This window comes from Rhinolophus hipposideros (genome assembly GCF_964194185.1).
Source record: "Rhinolophus hipposideros genome assembly, chromosome: 4".
Lineage (NCBI taxonomy): Eukaryota > Metazoa > Chordata > Mammalia > Chiroptera > Rhinolophidae > Rhinolophus > Rhinolophus hipposideros.
The window spans coordinates 15,760,353-15,778,599 of record NC_138050.1 but is presented as its reverse complement, the minus strand read 5'-3'; the positions used below and the strand labels follow the sequence as shown (position 1 = coordinate 15,778,599).

The window sequence follows — 18,247 nt, the reverse complement described above, 5'->3', positions numbered from 1 at the left end:
CCAAGGTAATACTGGCCTCATAAAATGAGCTTGGAAGTGTTCCTTTCCTTTCAGTTTATTTGGAAGTTTCAGAGGATTAGTGTTAATCCTTTAAATGTTTAATAGAATTCTCAAGTGAATTCTGGTGCTGGGTTTGTCTTTGTTGTCTCAAGTGAATTTTGGTGCTGGGCTTTTCTTTGTTGGGAAGTTTTTAATTACTGATTCAATATCCATACTCATTGTTGGTCTATTCAGATTTTTTGTTGCTTAATGATTCAGTTTAGGACAGTTGTGTGTTTCTAGGAATTTATCCATTATTTATTTCTAGGTCAGCCAATTTTTTGGCATACAGTTGTTTATAGTATTCTCTTTCCTTTTTTTTCCCCTATGCCATCAGTTTTATATTGACTCCTCTTTTCTGATTTTAGTTATTCGAGTCTTATTTTTTCAGTTAATCTAGCTAAGAATTTGTCCTTTTTGTTGATCTTTTCAAAAATCCAACTTAGTTTTCATTATTTTCATTGTTTTTCTAATTCTCTATTTTGATCTCTAATCTATTATTCCTTTCCTTCTGCTAGCTTTGAATTTAATTTGTTCTATTTGTAATTTTTTGAGGTGTAAATTTAAGTAGTTTATTTCAGGTCTTTCTTAATTTAATGTATGCATTATTTTCTATAAAGTTTCCATTTAGCACTGTTTTCCCTGCATCTCAAGTTTTGGTATGTTGATTTTTTTATTTTCATTTGTCTCATATTTTCTGATTTCCCTTGTGACATCCCTTTTTGACTCATCGATGAAAAGTATGTTGTTTAATTTGCACATATTTGTGTATTTTTAGGTTTTCTTGTGCTGTTGATTTCAAGTTTTGTTTCATTGTGATCAGAAAAGATACTTTGTATGATTTCTGTCTTTTTGAATTTGTTAAGACTTGTTTTGTGACCTAAAATGTGGTCTGTTCTGAAGAATGTTTCATGTGCACTTGAGAAGAATGTATATTCTGCTGTGATTTGGTGTAGTGTTCTATATGTCTGTTAGATTTAGTTGACCTATAGTGTTATTCAGATTGTTTCCTTATTGATCTTTTGTCTTTTGATAAACATTTAACTTTTGATATAAATATATCAAAAAGCTGGCCTGTGAAAGAACTGAGACCCTTCTGAAAATCTGTTCATTTTGAAATCCAAAAATTGTTTCAAAATTCAGAGTTTAGGTCACTGCATTGACTAATTTAGATTCTGTGTATTTTAATAAACTATTCTTCATAAACCAGTGTTTTTCTACCCTAAAAATAGTACTTCTTAAAGGTCTATTTCAAAACCGACAAATAAGCTTTTTATAAAAATCAACTTTGAGATAATATTTTTCTGGTTCACAAAATTTATGAAATGCTTACAAATTTCAGAGGGGTGCTTTTCCCTTCTTAATTTTTTTAAATTTAATTTTCAAATTATTTTATGAACTTCCTATTTCATCAAGAAAAAAATTAACTCTTTAGAGGGCTTTCAGTTGCTTTTCTTTTTGAGTTACAGTGTAATGGAAAATGTACAATCCTTGAGTTTACACAACTAGGAACTTGTATCTGAGCTTTGCCAGTTACTTGATGTGAGACCCTGAATGAGTTGTTTTCTCTGAGCATCTATTGATTCCGCTGTAAAATATGCATGATACGGCCTTACAGGGTGGAGGTGAAGATTAAATAAAATGAAACTTTTTTTTTTTCAGCAAAGTATTCTTTGTTTTTCTACTTTAATAATAAATTACAGTGTAGTAGTATTTAAAAATACCTTTCCATTTACAGGTTTTCACTTAAACTATACATTTAATAGAATGTAGCCATAAAATTTCTTAGTTTTTTCAAATTTTGTACTTTTTTTCTAACTGATGCTTACACAATATCAGATTTAAAATCAGGTGTTAGAAATAAGGACTCGGTGGAGCGGGGAGAGATCTTAAGTATATTAGACAATCATGCCCAAACTTTGCTGGAATCACCTGAAAGTCTTTAAAGTATATTGATGCCTGATTCCAATCCCCAGATATTCTGATTTATTTAGATGGGGAGTCCAGATTTTTTAAAGTTCACTGGGTGATTCTAGTGTTCAGCAATGGTTGGGAACCATAAATTGGGATTTATTCTCTCACTTAAAGAAGCTTAGAGGGAGGCAGTCCAAGACTGATAACACTGTTCTACAAAGTCATTGATGATCTAGGTACTGTATTTCTTCCTTGTACATGCTCTTTTTTTAGGGTTGTCTCGTGGTTAAATATGATTGCTGATGTTTTAACCTTTGTATACATATTCCAGCAGCAGAAAAATGAAGGGAAGAAAGCTTTAATCTTCCTGGAAGTCTCACTCACTATTTTCCCTTGTATCCTTTTGGCTAGAATTTAGTCACATGGCTACATCTAGCTATGAGGGAGTCTTAGAAATGTAAGCCTTTAGCTTAAATATAAGCCCCAAGTACAATTGGGGTTACTAAAGAGCAAGGACAAAATAGGTGATGGGATAGGTCATTGCAGTTTCTGCTTAATGGCATCACTTGTGAGATGCCATTTCTGTTCATGTTACTAAGCAAAAGATTATCAGAGTAAAAGCAGTGTTATCTGGCCCTTTATGTGGAAAGCTCTGTGAACTGGTATTTGTAATATTATTCAGTATAAATTATCTACTTATAAAAATAATTTTGTAAGTTCAACAAAACCCAGTCATTTCCCAAAAATATATTTTGGTAATAAGCTTAGTCCTTTCTTTGTCTGGAAAAGAGATCTTATCTAACTTATTTAGATGAATCAATTTTGTTTTTCTTTCCCCTGTGGTGACATAGAAGAACCAGAATGATTCTATCAGCTGTTACTAGGATCTAGCAGCATTGTGCCTTACAGGAGCAATAAGAAAATGGTTAACTGGAGCACCCACAATTCTTGAACATATTTCCTAAAATAACTCTATATTTTATTCAATCCAGTAGGTATGTTTTTGAAAATAACATGTAAATCAGGTATAAATTATGTTAAATGTTATTGTTGACTTACATTTTAAGACATCTTTGTTCTTTTCTGATTGTTCTTGGTGCTCTTATTTTGTTATTTTGACCCAGAAATCTCTGAGAGGTGGTTCTTAACATTATGTCCCTGGATTGAAATGGTAACACATTTTGTATTATGAGGAATTGAGTATTATGTAGGTTGATTCTTCATTTTCCAGTTTTTGTTTCTGGCTGTTTCCTCAAGGAACAAGATATGCCTGGGACTCATCTGTTACTCAGTATATAGAAAAATATAAACTTAGTTTATTTCTTTTGTCTAAGGAAATGAAGCAGCAGAACTAGGAGTACTGAAGGACTGCGTGGGTACCTGACTTGCACTGGAGTTCTAACACCTTCTTTGACAAGTTTGAAAAAGGGCATTTTGATTAGAGGAATTAATTTTTAATTTCCAGGATTTTTTAAAGTGGATCTGATATTTTGATTTATTTCCATTACTGTGAATAAAAAATGTATTGATTATAAAATCAAACCACTATATTAAGAATCTTTGTCACTGCTTTCAGTATGTATTTAAAGGTTAGCATCTAAATTCCTTTTGGAGAAAACTGCCCTTTAAAATTAATTTAGACTTTAGTTATCAAAATGTGTTGTGCTTAAGTAAAAGCAAGCAGATCCTTGAATAACATCATTTTGTTCAGCATCATTACATTATAACGTTGATGAGATGCTAGAGGAACTAAACTCTTATATCAATTAGCCTACCATAAAATTGGTTTCATTATACATTGTTTTACTTAAAGAACCTATCAACAATGTTAAATGAGGACTTACTGTATGCTAATTAGTTCATTTATTTGTTCAACAGTTATTGAATACCTACTGTGTGGCAGGCATTGTTCTAAAAGCTGGTAACACAGCAGTGAACAAAAATGTTGTCATCAGTGGTTAAATGAGAAGCTTTGTTACTACAGGTGGAAGTGAGACTAATTACATGTATGTAAAATAATCCTTCTGAATATGGATTTTTTTTTATTCCTTCCAAGACAGACTTACTAGACCTATTGAATATAGGGAATTGCATATATTTCGTAAAAGATGGTTCCCTATTGAGTTACTAGAAGAGTATGCATACACGCGGTGACAGATGATGCAAGAATGCAACAAAACCTCATTCTCCTATGACTTTAAGTCCCTGTCTTCTGTGTCTCAGTTTACAATCTTCTAGATGGGGGCTGTTAACCTGAGATCCATTGGTGGATTTTAGGAATCTGCAAATTTCTTGATTTGTGGGTAAAATTTTGCCTTTTTGTGTTTTGGTGAGGGGAAGTGTACCCATAGCCTCCCAGAAAAATGTATGATTTCTCTTCTTCAAAAATTTAAAAAAATTTTTAATTATTCTTTAGGCCTTTGCCACTAAACTGGCATACAGGATTTGAGTACTTTCCTCCCAAACCTTCATTAGCCACATTAACTTTGTTCCCAAAATATTTGCTATTTTGAATAACACTAAATTCTGCCCTGTAGTTGCTTTTAAGTGAATATTTTGGAGGCCACAGTTATTGCAAGGATGTTTTTATCAGTGTTTTTCATTTTGACCAGTAGACTTTACTCAGCTGTGATTTATTTATCTAATGTTGATCAAAACCTGAATACCACTTGTTTATTAAAAAGCCTTATGGATTTATTTTAATGCAGCTATTTCCCATAATATTTTTTTTAAATAAACTTTTCATTACCTACTCTGTACAGAAAATCTTAATTACCTGGAACTCAACTAAATCATTTTTATTGTGGAATTTGTTTCAGGGGAGATGTAACTCACAGGAAAGCTCAAATTGGATATTTAGTGAGAAAATCACTTGTGAAGGAAATATTTTGCATCAATATTCCTAACCTAATCTGTTACATCTAGATAATCCTAACGTGGATATTTACAATGATGTTTCAGTGGACCCGTAATATTTTCCTTATCAGTAAAATCTGTATCCTATGCACTTTGCTGAATCAGGAAAGGTAACCAGTATATCAAGGGTTTAAGCAAACAAAAACTTTATGGATAGTAGTTAACTAAAGAAGTTAGCTAGCAGGTTCATATAGCTCATTCGGCTGGATATTTGGTTAAATATGGTTTTACTGATGCTTAATATGTTTTAGTCAAAATGCTAGGTTACAAAATTTTGGGGTTAAATAAGGAAATAGCAGTAAGAGCATAGGTAGTTTTTTGTTTGTTTTTTTAAAGTAATCACTTCATTATTATTACCTGAATATGGAAATCTACTTCTTGATAGGAATACAAATGCCTGCATGAATCTTTCTCAGATTTGAAAAACAGATGTGGTCATTTAAACCTTGTTGGCTTTCACTTCAACTTAGTAGAATAAGCAAATTACCACCAAATTGGCAGTCTTATTTCCTTTTAGTAATCACACCCATTTATCAAAATAAAATCAGAGTGTTTCACACCTGTGACAGAGAATGTTATCTATTGAATTAATTCTTTGATTTATTCAGTATTTACCATTCATGTTCAGATACCATAGTCTGGACTAGTGAATTTCATCTTGTGTCCGTGAACCACAGGATGGGGAGGAATCCATGTATATACCAAGCATTTGAATTGATAGTTTCTTGAGTAAGTATGTGGTAATGTTGCTTGGTTGTATACAGCGGATGGAAAAAATGTTACATTAACATGATTATTATTAGAGAACGTTTCACATACATAAAAATAAAATGGTATAAGGTTTTATCCTTCTTGTTTCCTCTATACCCCTGTCCACCTCTTCCCCTCCAGTATTATTTTGAAGCAAATCCTGGCTATTTTATCGTTTCTCTCGTATATAGTATTTTAGTATAGCTCGCCAAGAAAGCAGGACGTTTAAAAACATATAATGACTATACCAGTATCATACCTAAAAGAGAAAAAGGAGAAAAATGTAATTTCTAAATACAAATTTTAAAAGCATTGATGAATTTGTAGTATCTTTTATAATATTTTCCCAATTAGTGGATATTAATGCAAATATGAAGGCTATACAAACCTTTTAATATTAAAATGGAACCTTTGTATTCAGATTTGGGAATTGTTTGTCTGAGGCATTGTCTTTCTTCTGCATTTAATATCTGGTCCCTGCCTACTCTCTGACCCTCTCTCATTGTCAGAGCATCATAAATTGTACACACTTGTCTTCTTTCTGTTCTTGAATATCACAATCCCTTCCAGCTCCTTGATGGTTGCTGAGCCCTCTGCACAGAAAGTTCTTCCCTCACATTTTCAGCTCTTGGCTCAAATATCATCATCTCAGTAAAAAACCCTTTCCTTAGTGAGCGACCTGAAGTAGTCCCCTGACAACCTGGCAAATTTTTATTTTGGACCTAACAGTTCCTAGTTCATTACCGTGCTTTGTAGACTTTGTTATATTAAGTAGCTGAAATTGCCTGCTTTGTAGTTGGTAGTCTGCTCCTAGACCCTGTAGTTAAGACAGACTGTTTTTCAGTCCTCTGCCTCAGGTACCTCATAGGGTTGTTGACATAAACATTAAATGAGTTAATATATGCAAAGCATTTAAAACAATGTCATGCACATAGTAGCAATATATGTGTTACATGCTATTGTTATGTTATTATGATTATGTTAGAGTTGATTTTGATACTGTCCATACTCCATTTGTTTCTTTTTTAAAGTATACTTTTTGCACAATGATTTTAATAGTTGAATTATGAATGTTAGTTACATGTGTGAGCATATTTTCATATTTGAGAAATAAAAACTATTGACAGAAAAGTTGTGTTACTAATTTTAGAAAGTCTATAGGGTAAGCTTTCTGGTTCGTAGGTAAAATTACTCGCATCTTGAATACGAGTTTTTCTTTTTCATTTCTTAACCTTTCACATTTTTTACCCAAGTGAAATATACTCGGAAATCCAAGGTCAAGATGCCAGGCAGATTTGGTGCCTGGTGAGGACCCACTTACAGATTCATAGATAGCTGTCTTCTCACTGTGTCGTCACAAGGAAGAGAGAGCAAGCATGCACACCCCTGAGCAAGCAAGCTCTGGCTCTTCCTTTTCTTATAAGGACACTAATCCCATCGTGGGAGCCCCACCCTCAGGACCTCATCTAAATCTAATTATTCCCAAAGACCCCACCTCCAAATACCATCATGGGGGTTGGGGTATCAACATAAAAATTTGTGTAGACACAAACATCCAGTCCATAACAGATGCTTAAATTAAACCAATAATTTTCTTAAACTCTTTTTTTTTTCCTGAAGGATGGGTAAGAAGAAAAACAGTTAAAATACTAAAGCCATAACTTGACAACACATTGCTGCTCTGGCCTTAGTACTACATACAACTCAATTATCCTGAGCTCAAACTGAAGTTTTTTTCTTCCATGCTATAGACACCAAATTTGAGTAGAAATGTGATTGGACTGTAATGTGTTTTTTTGTGTGTGTTGGTTTTTTTAAGATTTTATTGGGGAAGGGAACAGGACTTTATTGGGGAACAGTGTGTATTTCCAGGACTTTATTGGGGAGCAGTGTGTTTTTCCCAGGACCCAACAATCCGCTCCATTGGACCCAACAATCAGCTCCAATGTTGGGTCCCAGGACCCAACAATCAGCTCCATTGTTGTCCTTTCAATCTTAGTTGTGGAGGGCGCAGCTCAACTCCAAGTCCAGTTGCCATTGTTAAATTTTAGTTGCAGGGGGCACTGCCCACCATCCCTTGTGGAGGTCAAACTCTCAGCCTTGTGGTTGAGAGCACGCACTCCAACCACCTGAGCCATCCGGAGCTCAGTAGCAGCTCAGCTGCAGCTCGTTGTCTTCATTCTAGTTGTGGAGGGTGCAGCTCGCTGGCCCATGTGGGAATTGAACTGGCAACCTTGTGGTTGAGAGCTCACGCTCTAACCAACTGAGCCACCTGTCCGCCCTATAATGTGTTTTTAAAGATAGTGTTATGACCTATTTAATTTTTTAAGTTCTGTGAACTAATCACCAAAGGGTATATTGTAGACATTCTTGAAACAAAATTTTGAGTATATCCCAGAAATAAAATTAACCAAAATGTCAGTTCAGTGGAGAGCCACATTCTTTATTTTATCAATTTAGATATTTCCAAGTTGACTAAAACCTGATAAAATTGAAATTGGAAAGCACCAAACAATAGTCATTCTAATTCCCAGTCTTGTAATGATTTTTTTGTTCAGTAGGATGCATTTGAATGGTGATTGATGGTAAATGGTTTTCCAAATTTGGGTAAGACCCATTTGAATATTTCTACTAGTATCTGTAGGGAAATACAGAGTCAATTAAGTTATAGTAGCTTTCTATCTACATCTTACAAGTGGTTTTTTTTTTTCCAAAGGCTATCTCTAATAAGAGTGAATTCCATACTTTAAGTAAGGGTAAGACCATCTGTGCCCAGGGAGACTGTTACCAGGAAAAGGAGGTGTGCCTTCGAGCCAAAGCTTGGGAGAGAGGCAGTGCATATCTCAATTAGAACTATTGCCTCAAGCTGACTTAAAAATCAATGGAATCTTTAAAAACTGACTTACTCTTTCATAGCATTGTGAATTAACATTTATGCTGGAATTACACTTTTAGGTTTAACTTTTACATTCATTTTGTTTGTTTTTAAAAATGATTTTCCTTTGGCTAGAAATGAAGGCTCTGGAACATGTCTTTGATTGATGTTATTTTTCCTTCTAGGTCTACTTCCCCTGCAGGACAGCATCATTCTCCTATATCTTCTAGACATCACTCATCTTCCTCACAATCAGGATCATCTATTCAAAGGCATTCTCTTTCTCCTCGACGAAAAAGGACTCCTTCACCAGCTTATCAGAGGACAATAACTCCACCTTTAAGACGTTCTGTGTCTCCTTATCCTTCACATTCTCTGTCTTCTCCTCAGAGAAAGCAAAGTCCCCCAAGACATCGCTCTCCTATGCGAGAGAAAGGCAGGCATGATCATGAACGGACTTCACAGTCTCATGATCGTCGTCATGAAAGGAGGGAAGGTATGCACTGTACTTTATCTTGATTTTTTTAGTTATTTAAGTAGATGTTTTCTTTATTTAAAACTTGGACATTCAGATTTATTGTTGTAATAAGGAGTAGAAGAGAACTGGGTTATTTTAAATCTTCTATAGCACACAGAGGAGAGTTCTGAGGGCCACAGAAGGTGCTTAATGACACAGCGAATGTAAGCTATTAAAATATGTGTAAGTGGACATTTATGTGTATACTGAGTGATGCTTTCTTTAAGAGGTTTTACTTAAATACTCTCAAGTTCTAGAAATTTTTGGCCATCTTATTCTTAGAACATCCTTCTAATTGCTTAGTTAATTCTTAAAAAAAAAACAAAAAAAAAAAAACAAAGAGGTGAAGGAAAGAAAAGCAGCAAACCGGGGGCCAGAGTTTGAAAACATGTTTTTATAAAGAGATGAGGGCTGGGGGAACAGTCATTGCAAACCAAATGATCAGTTTTCCAGATGTAATTCCAGAAAGAAGTACGCAAAGCAGTTTTCCTTTCTAGATCCCTAAGAATTCAGTTGACTTTGGGTTTGCTACTCCCTATTCAAGCTGAGAAGCTATTATTACCTAGCAATACAGTCTAATATCTCATCTCTTTCTGTACTTCTTGTCTAAGCCTCTTGTCCTTGTTTATCTACCTTGACAGGTGTTTTTTTTCCCCCAACTTCCCCTTGTGTCAGTTTTTGAATATAATGAGTACTCAGGAAATATTTGTTTATTTGCAACAACATAACGATTTAATATGCATTTTAAAAGCCAGTCTTTGAGTATAGTATAGCGGTCTTCTGCAATAATTAATAATTAATCAAGTTATATGCAATATATGCAAAATTAATGCAATAATTAATCAAGTTCTTTTATTCAAGAAAATAATGGATGCATAGTTAGGGACCAGAAAGAGCACTTATTTTATAGAATTATCCCTTGTATACATGATTCTGGAATCAGATCAGCACAACAGTATTTATGGAACATTAGTAAGATGGGAAAATTCTCTTATACCTATTAATTTTGATAAGATATTTAGCAGCTAGAGTTGACCAGGACAATAGTGACTACTGAATGAAAATTCTTTATTATCTCAAAACATAACTATTAAACATACTAATGAAGGGAAATAGTACGGAGTTGAATCTTTTAGGTTTGCTTTTTTTGTGGTAAGAGTATGTTACAGGAAAAATCCTGTTAATAAGAAACCATATCTGTTTAGGTTCTTTGTAAGGAGGAAGAGCTGTTTGAACAAACAGATGTTTGTTCCGCTCTATTTAGATGTCATTTTTTGAAATAAGAATTTTAGTGGAAGAATGGGGAGTAGGTAAAGAACAAAATATATTAACTAGATGTATTTGTAAAGACAGATGGGGCGTCATGAAAAAAGGATCTGGTATTCAGTGAACATATTCTTAGGCACCGTTGGTATTGGAGGAGGACTAGTAGGTGTTCACAGAAAAGAATGAAGACATCACTTTCTTGCCTTCTGTGTCTGTCCTTAAATGGCATTTATGGATATAAGTACACGGACAAAGCAATTGGCAGGGCAGATAAGTTATTGGTGTGAGAATCTCGGGGGTTTGTGGATACTAGATGTTTGGGTTCTTGAGGAAATCTATGGACCTAGCCACTGGAGACAAAGCGAAAAGGAGGTAACTTTACAATGTGTTAGGCATAAATCAGCTACAGTGGCTAAAATAGCCTCAGATCTTGAGGCAATTCCAGAGTGTAAGAGCAACTGAGGAAGGACTCTGATTAAAAAGGCAGTATTTGTTCTTTGAAGTTCTCTTGTTAATTCTTTGGCTTCATATCAGATTTATGCTGTAATCAGTGTATGCCTATTCTAGGCATATCTAAAGAATAGTTTCTGATCTTTGCAAATTCCCATGACGTGTATGGGTTGAACTAGGCCATTTAATTTCTGGGCCTCTATTTCATTTATACAGTGACAAGTTTGGATTAAATAATCAGTGAGATTCATTCCAGCTTTTTAATAACTAAAATTACCTTTTTATTTTTCTATGAAGTCTTACAAAATGCTTTAAGTAGAGAAAGTTTTCTAGACAGGAGTATGATTCCATTAAATAGCTCAAGAAAAGAATATAACAGCCTCTCTTTGCCAGCCAGCTTACTAACTGCGGGCCACTCTCAGATGCTTAACTCTATTTGAGGTGGTCATGTGTGGCTTAGTCTGGCCTAATATTAGTTTGAGATGACACTGTGCAACTGGATCTAAAAATGGTTTCTGAAAACAAAGCCATCAGTGATATGAAGTCAACTGGTTTTAGAGGTTTAAGATGTAAGAATGGGTAAATTGGGGTGGGGAGAATCATATTCAAAGTTTATCCAATAAGAACATAATTATTCAAGTGTAATAAAATCACCTTTGGAATTTTAGCTTTTGAAAGGATTTAATTTTTTTATTTGACCATATTTTCTCCTTTTATTTTCTGCAAAGAACATGAATTATCATTGTAATAAAATTGTAAATCTCTTTTTTTTGTTTGTTTTTTTCTTTTTTTAATTTTTGTATTGGGGAATGTTGGGGAACAGCGTGGTTTTCCAGAACCCATCAGCTCCAAGTCAAGTCATTGTGGGTTTTTTTTCAGTCTGGTTGTGGAGGGCGCAGCTCATTGGCCATGTGGGAATCAAACTGGTGACCGTGGTATTACAAGCACTGTGCTCTAAGCAACTGAGCCAACCGGCCGCCCCAATAAAATTTTAAAAGTTCTGTATTAAATATATTGTCTAATTTCCCAAAATTTTGTGAAAGGAATTATGTTTGATTTCCAAAATTGAATTACAGAGACTAGAGGCAAAAGGGATAGAGAAAAGGACACAAGAGAAGAACGAGAATATGAACAGGATCAGAGCTCTTCTAGAGACCACAGAGAAGATAGAGAACCTCGAGATGGTCGGGATCGGAGAGATGCCAGAGATGCCAGAGACCGGAGGGAACTAAGAGACTCCAGAGACATCCGGGACTCTAGGGAGATGAGAGATTATAGCAGAGATGCCAAGGAGGGCCGTGACCCCAGAGATTCTCGGTCTGCTCGCGATGCCCATGACTACAGGGATCGGGAAGGTCGGGATGCTCATCGCAAGGAGGATGCGTATCAGGAAGAATCCCGAAGTTACGGCAGAAACCACGTGAGAGAAGAAAGTTCTCGTACTGAACTAAGAAGTGATTCCAGAAATGAGTCTCGAAGTGAAATTAGGAATGACCGGATCGGCAGAAGTAGGGGCAGAGGTCCAGAGTTACCTGAAAAGGGTAAGGTTTTTGATTTGTCAGGGAACTGTATCTTGTATGTCCGTATAGAAATTATTCAATCTTATATCTCCTCAGATTTATTTTCTAGATATGTTTTTTTCTGCATTGATTATCATTGTTTTGTCAAAATAATTTTCAGTTAGTTGAATTTGTGATTTTTCCCTATAAATTCTGAATAGAAATTGTGAGCTAAAGTAACAAAAGATAAGAGGGGCCTGACCTAGACTCCCTAGTTCCTAGTTGAATTACATATCCAGTCATGCCTTCAATCTTAATTAATGTGGAACACTAAGAAAATTACTATCAGGCAAAAAAGTAGAGTCATAGGAAGTAATTTTTAATAAACAGATATATGTGTGTATGTGTATATACATACACATACACACATATATACAGAGGGTGCCAAAAAAATGTATACACATTTTAAGAAAGGAAGAAAACTATTAATTGTAATACTCAGTATATACCAATAACAAAAGATGAATACAGGTCACGTTTGACTTCTGCAATTACAAGAAGTGCTCAAAGTGGTTACCATCAGCTTCCAGACACTTCTGATTATGGTGAAGCACTGCTTGAGCAATGTTGACCATCTCTTAAAACGTGTATAAATTTTTTTGGCACCTCCGGTATACACTGTGTGTATATATACTAGGTGTGCCAAAACAATGTATACACATGACTTGTATTCATCTTTTGTTACCGGTATATATTGAGTATTACAATTTAAATACAGTTTTTTCCTTTCTTAAAATGTGTATACATTGTTTTGGCACCCTCTACATATACAATAAAATGATCATTAAAGTGAAATTAAAATGGTAGACTTTCAAAATTGATGATACAGAAATGACTGGTTTGTTTAATTCTTCAGTGTTTGTGCTGACTTCAAATCATCACATTATTGGGGTCTTGAGCCATTTTTCTTCCCTTCCCCTTGAAAAGAATTTGCCATACCCAATAACTACCTATCCAAATGTATTTGACTATCTCCAAACTGCTTGAACTAAATTACCTTTGGTCTTTCTCTTCCGCTCCCCCTTTCTATTTCCTCCCCCCAAACACTGCTGCACAGTCTGACCACTTACTCTTTCCATCGAGCTGCTGGTCTATCTTGGTCCATATTATAGCTTTACATTAAGCTAAAACCCCATCACCTTCTTTTTTATAGTTGTCTTGGCTTTTTTTGGCCCTTTGCTTTTCATATATATTTTCAAAATGAGTTGTTCTTTTAAAAAAGTTTTATGGAAAACTGTTAAGTCTTTATTTCAAATACATTAAATTGATGAATTTGTAACTTTTTATATTAAGGTCTGGTACATATTTTATTCCTGGGTAGCATTTTTGTTGCTGTTGTAAATGGTACTTTAAAAATTATTTTTATAAATAATGCATTCACATGGTTCAAAATTTCAAAGGTACAAAACGAGATAGATATGGATATAGATATGGATATAGATTGTGAAAAGCCTTCCATCTACCCCGACCTGGTTCCTCCTTTTGCGAAATTTATTTGTATCCTTTCCAGAAAGATTCTTCACAAGCAAATATGCATATCTATTCATTTTCTCCTCTGGTTTTACAAATGTAATTTAAAAAACTCTTTTATTTAAGAAAATTAACTATATAGTGCCCTAGACCCTGCTATTTTCACTTAAAAAATATCTTGGAGATCATTCCATAGTAATCAGTTGGAAAAATAGCTACCTCCCTCGTCTGGTGTCTAGTGTCTGTTGCAGGATATACCATAACTAAGTCCTACACTGATGGATATTTAGATGTTCCAATCTCTTTTTGTTTTTGAACAGTGTTTCAGTGAATAACTATGTACAGGTGTCACTAAATGATATCTTTTAAAATATTTCATTTTCTTATGCTTATTGCTGGTGTATGGAAATGGGAATTGATGCTTGTAAATTAATCTTACATTGTGATGTTGCTGTATTTTCTTGTAGATCTAATTAGATTCTCTTAAAAATTTATGTCTGGGAACATAGTCTCTTCCCTTCTGATTTTTATTTATTTACTGTTGATTGCTTGCTGAGCAACTCTTTCAACATAGTGTTCTATATAGTAATAGAATGGACTTTGCTTTGTTTGTCTGGCATTCACCACTATGCGTTGTGGTTTTTCTAGCAGATTATTTTTATTGTGTTAAAGATGTCTCCTAATTTCCCAATTTAGCTAACAGCATTTGTCATGACTGGTTTTTCTGTATCTTGAGACGATCATATAGTCTGATACAGTTTATCTTTTACTTTGTTAACTTACGTTAATGTATTTTTAAAATTTTAGAACTATTGCATTACTAAGGTAAATGCTATTTTTTATTTTTTACAAGTTATAGAATGGGTTTAAATTTTAATTTTCATTTAAGCATCCATGTTTTTAATTATATTGACATATGATTAGTGGTATTATGGTAAATATTTAACAACTATTCCTACCTCACTTGTAACTTTTGCCAATTTCCATGGTATAAATACTCCTGCCATAGCAGATTTGGAGTACTAACATGTCACTCAATATGGAGTTGGGAAGAGATGTACACAATTGGCTCTGTTGAGCCAGTGTGAACAAGTTCTGGCGTACCACGGACTGTAGTTCATTTTTTATATTGTCCTTGTTGGGTTTGGAGATCAGTTATACTAGTCATATAAAATGTGTTGGGAATTTTTGCTGCTTTTTCTGTTCTCTGGCACAATTTATATATGATTAGTTATCTTTTCTTTGACAGTGGGTAACATTTGTCTTAAGCCTTGTTTCTCAATTTTCTGATGCGTACAGCTTTTACTACCACTTGACTTTCTCTACAAGTTACACATTTAGATTATTGTAATAATTAAGATTGCTGTTTTTTCTTGAAGCAGTATAGCACGTTACATTTTTCCAGGGAATTGTTTTCAAATTTTTGATAAAAAGATGTTTCTAAATTTCTTTTTTTTAAATCTCTGTTACATCTATAATTACATTCCCTTATTTTTATTTCTTGTTCCATCTTGCCAGAGGCTTGTCCATTTTGATTCTTTTTAAAGAACTAATCTTTGGTTTTGTTTTCTTTTGTATCTCTTGTTCTATTTCATTAATTTCTACCCTTATATTTTACTTTGTTGTGAAATGTATGATAGTTACATTAATAACCATTCTAAACACTTTCTAAATATGATTTCTTCTTGGACTTAATGAGTTATGTAGAAATAGGATTTTAAATTTCCAGTCATGCTTTTTAAAATAAATCCCTTCCCCCAATTTTAATTGTCAGAGAAGACTCTTTGAAGTCAGTTCTTTGACCATTGTATTTGTTAAGACTTACTTTGTGGCATAGCTATCAGTTTTTATAAATGTTCTGCATATGCTTGTAATGATTGGATGCAAAGTGTGTCCCTAAGATCAAGTTTGTTAACTATGCTTTCAGGTCTACACTTAATTTTTTTAGTCTTTTTCTAACATACAGAGATGTGAGTTAAATCTTCCACTATCATTGTGAATTTGTCGATTTTGTATAATTCGATCCAGTTTTGCTTTGAATATTTTGAAGCTTTGCTATTAGGCACATGTAAGTCAGATTATTCTTTTATCATCACAGAATGACCCTCTTTATTACTAATAGTGGTTTTTTGTCTTGAAGGTTATTTTACTCATAGGTTTCTTTCGGTTAGTGTTTGATATATCTTTTTCCATCCTTTCGATCTTTTTGTATCTTTTTGTTTTAAATATGACTCTAAACAGCATATATTTAGATATATGTAAGACATATGTTGAATCTTCTCATTGTATTTTCCTTGATTCTGAACTCTCGTTCTCCTTTTAGATTTTTCATCTTGTTATCTCTCTTTTTGCTTTCTGGGTTGTATCCTTAGACATTTTTTTTTGTTTTTACTAATTTTCTCTTAGCAGCATCTAATCCAATATTTAACCTTTTTATTCCTAGATGTTATATATGGCTTTTTTTTTTTTAGTTTAAAATGTCTTCTTTCTGGTCTTTAATTGTTAAAGTATTCTTTATATATGTTTTGATTATTAAAATATCCTGTTACAGTATTTAGAATTATACTGTAGTTCTTTCAGGGCTCAGAGCCTGTTATGGGTAAGGGGTGTGTTTATGTGTATGTAAACATAGCTCTATGAATTTTTTTAAGCTACTTTATTAAGGTATGATTGACGTACAAAATTGACATGCACACATTTAATTATACAATTTGATTAGCTTGGAGATAAATATATACCACAATATATGCCGTAAACATACCTATCACCTGCAAAAAATAATTTCCTCCTTCTTATGATTTGTGTGTGTGATGAGAACACTTAAGATCTAGCCTCTTACAAATTTTTGCATTTATAGTACATCGTCACTAACTGTAGGCACTGTACCGTACAGTAGGACTATTCATCTTGTACAACTGAAACTTTGCACCCTTTGACTAATACCTCCCTGTTTCCCTCTCCCTCCAGCCCTTGGCAACCATTCTACGTTCTGCTTCTATGAGTTTGACTATTTTAAATTTCACATATAAGTGCTATCGTGTAGTATTTGTCCTTCTGTGTCTGACTTAATCTCACTAAGCAGAATGTCCTCCAGGTTCATCTATGTTGTCTCCAGTGGCAGGATTTCCTTTTTTTAAGGCTGAATAATATTTCATTATATGTATATATCATATTTTCTTTATCAATTCACCTGTCAATAGACATTTAGGATGCCTCTATGTGTTGCCTATTGTGAGTAATCCTGTCATGAACATGGTAGTGCAGCTGTCTCTCCCAGATCCTGATTTCAAGTTCCTTTGGATATACACTCAGAAGTGGGATTGTTGAATCAAAGATACTTTTATTTTTAATTTTTTTAGGAACCTCCATACTGTTTTCTTTAGTGGTTGTGTAGCTTTGCATTACCATCACCACAATCAAGATACTCAGCTATACATACCATTACAAGACTCCCTGTGTTACCCCTTTCTAGCCATAACCTAACTCCCCTTCCCTGTCCCTGATCTCTGGCAACCACTAATATGTCCTTTAATTGTTGTTTCATGAATGTTACATAAGTAGAATCACATTATATGTATCCTGTTGTAATTGGCTTTCTCATTCACCATAATCTCCTTGAAGTTCATTCAAGTTGTATCAAAAGTTTGTCCCTTGTTGTATTCCATGATTTGAATATACCACAATTTGTTTAACCATTTACCCATTAGAAGACATTTGGGTCCTTTCTAGTTTGGGGCTATTACAAAAAAAGTTTCTATGAACATTCATTTCTCACACTTTTTAATGAAAATTTTCAGGCACCACTTAATTTCAACAAAGTGCCTTTGTTCTGTATTGGAATGTTTTCACTGTAAACTGTAATCAAAGCAATAATATATATCCATATTTTTCATTATTTTCATAATCTTTCTGTAAATTCGATATGAGTCAGTAGTTTTTATTTTTGTTTTGTTTTTTTGGGAGGTTAATTGAAATGAGTCTTCTTGCTTTATGATTCCATTATGTGACTTTTTTTATAGATAGAGGTAACTGGGGCTTAGCTTACCCAAGTCAGTCATTAGACAACTTAGGTGTTCTGATCCAACATTTAATATTCTTTTCAACAATGATTAGCACACTTTGGAATAAAAACAGACACCTTTTATCTGTATATTTTTGGGGAGGAAAGATTATGATTGATGAAACTTGTTGAATAAAATACCTATGTTTAAACATTTGTGTGAATATTCTTTCTTTAGGAAGTCGAGGCACAAGAAGTTCTCAAATTGACAGTCACAGTAGTAGTAGCAACTATCATGACAGCTGGGAAACTCGAAGTAGTTACCCTGAAAGAGACAGATATCCTGAAAGAGACAGCAGAGACCAAACAAGGGATTCTTCCTTTGAGAGAAGACATGGAGAGAGAGACCGTCGTGACAACAGAGAGAGAGGTTTGTCAAATGGAATATTACTAAATGGTGACCAACATTGGAAGAATTGTTTCTTTAAAAC

The 18,247-nt window shown here is 33.9% G+C and overlaps 1 protein-coding gene across 6 annotated transcripts in view; it reads left to right on the top strand.

Annotated features, from left to right (window-relative positions):
• The window catches only part of ZC3H13 (zinc finger CCCH-type containing 13), a 94,905-nt gene that overhangs the window by 50,588 nt on the left and 26,070 nt on the right, over window positions 1-18,247 (top strand). For all 6 annotated transcript variants that reach the window (XM_081045798.1, XM_081045797.1, XM_081045794.1 and 3 more), the window contains 3 exons: window positions 8,680-8,990; window positions 11,804-12,268; window positions 17,995-18,186. In XM_081045798.1, the coding sequence (XP_080901924.1) occupies window positions 8,680-8,990; window positions 11,804-12,268; window positions 17,995-18,186 (968 nt within the window). The remainder of the gene's footprint in view (window positions 1-8,679; window positions 8,991-11,803; window positions 12,269-17,994; window positions 18,187-18,247) is intronic.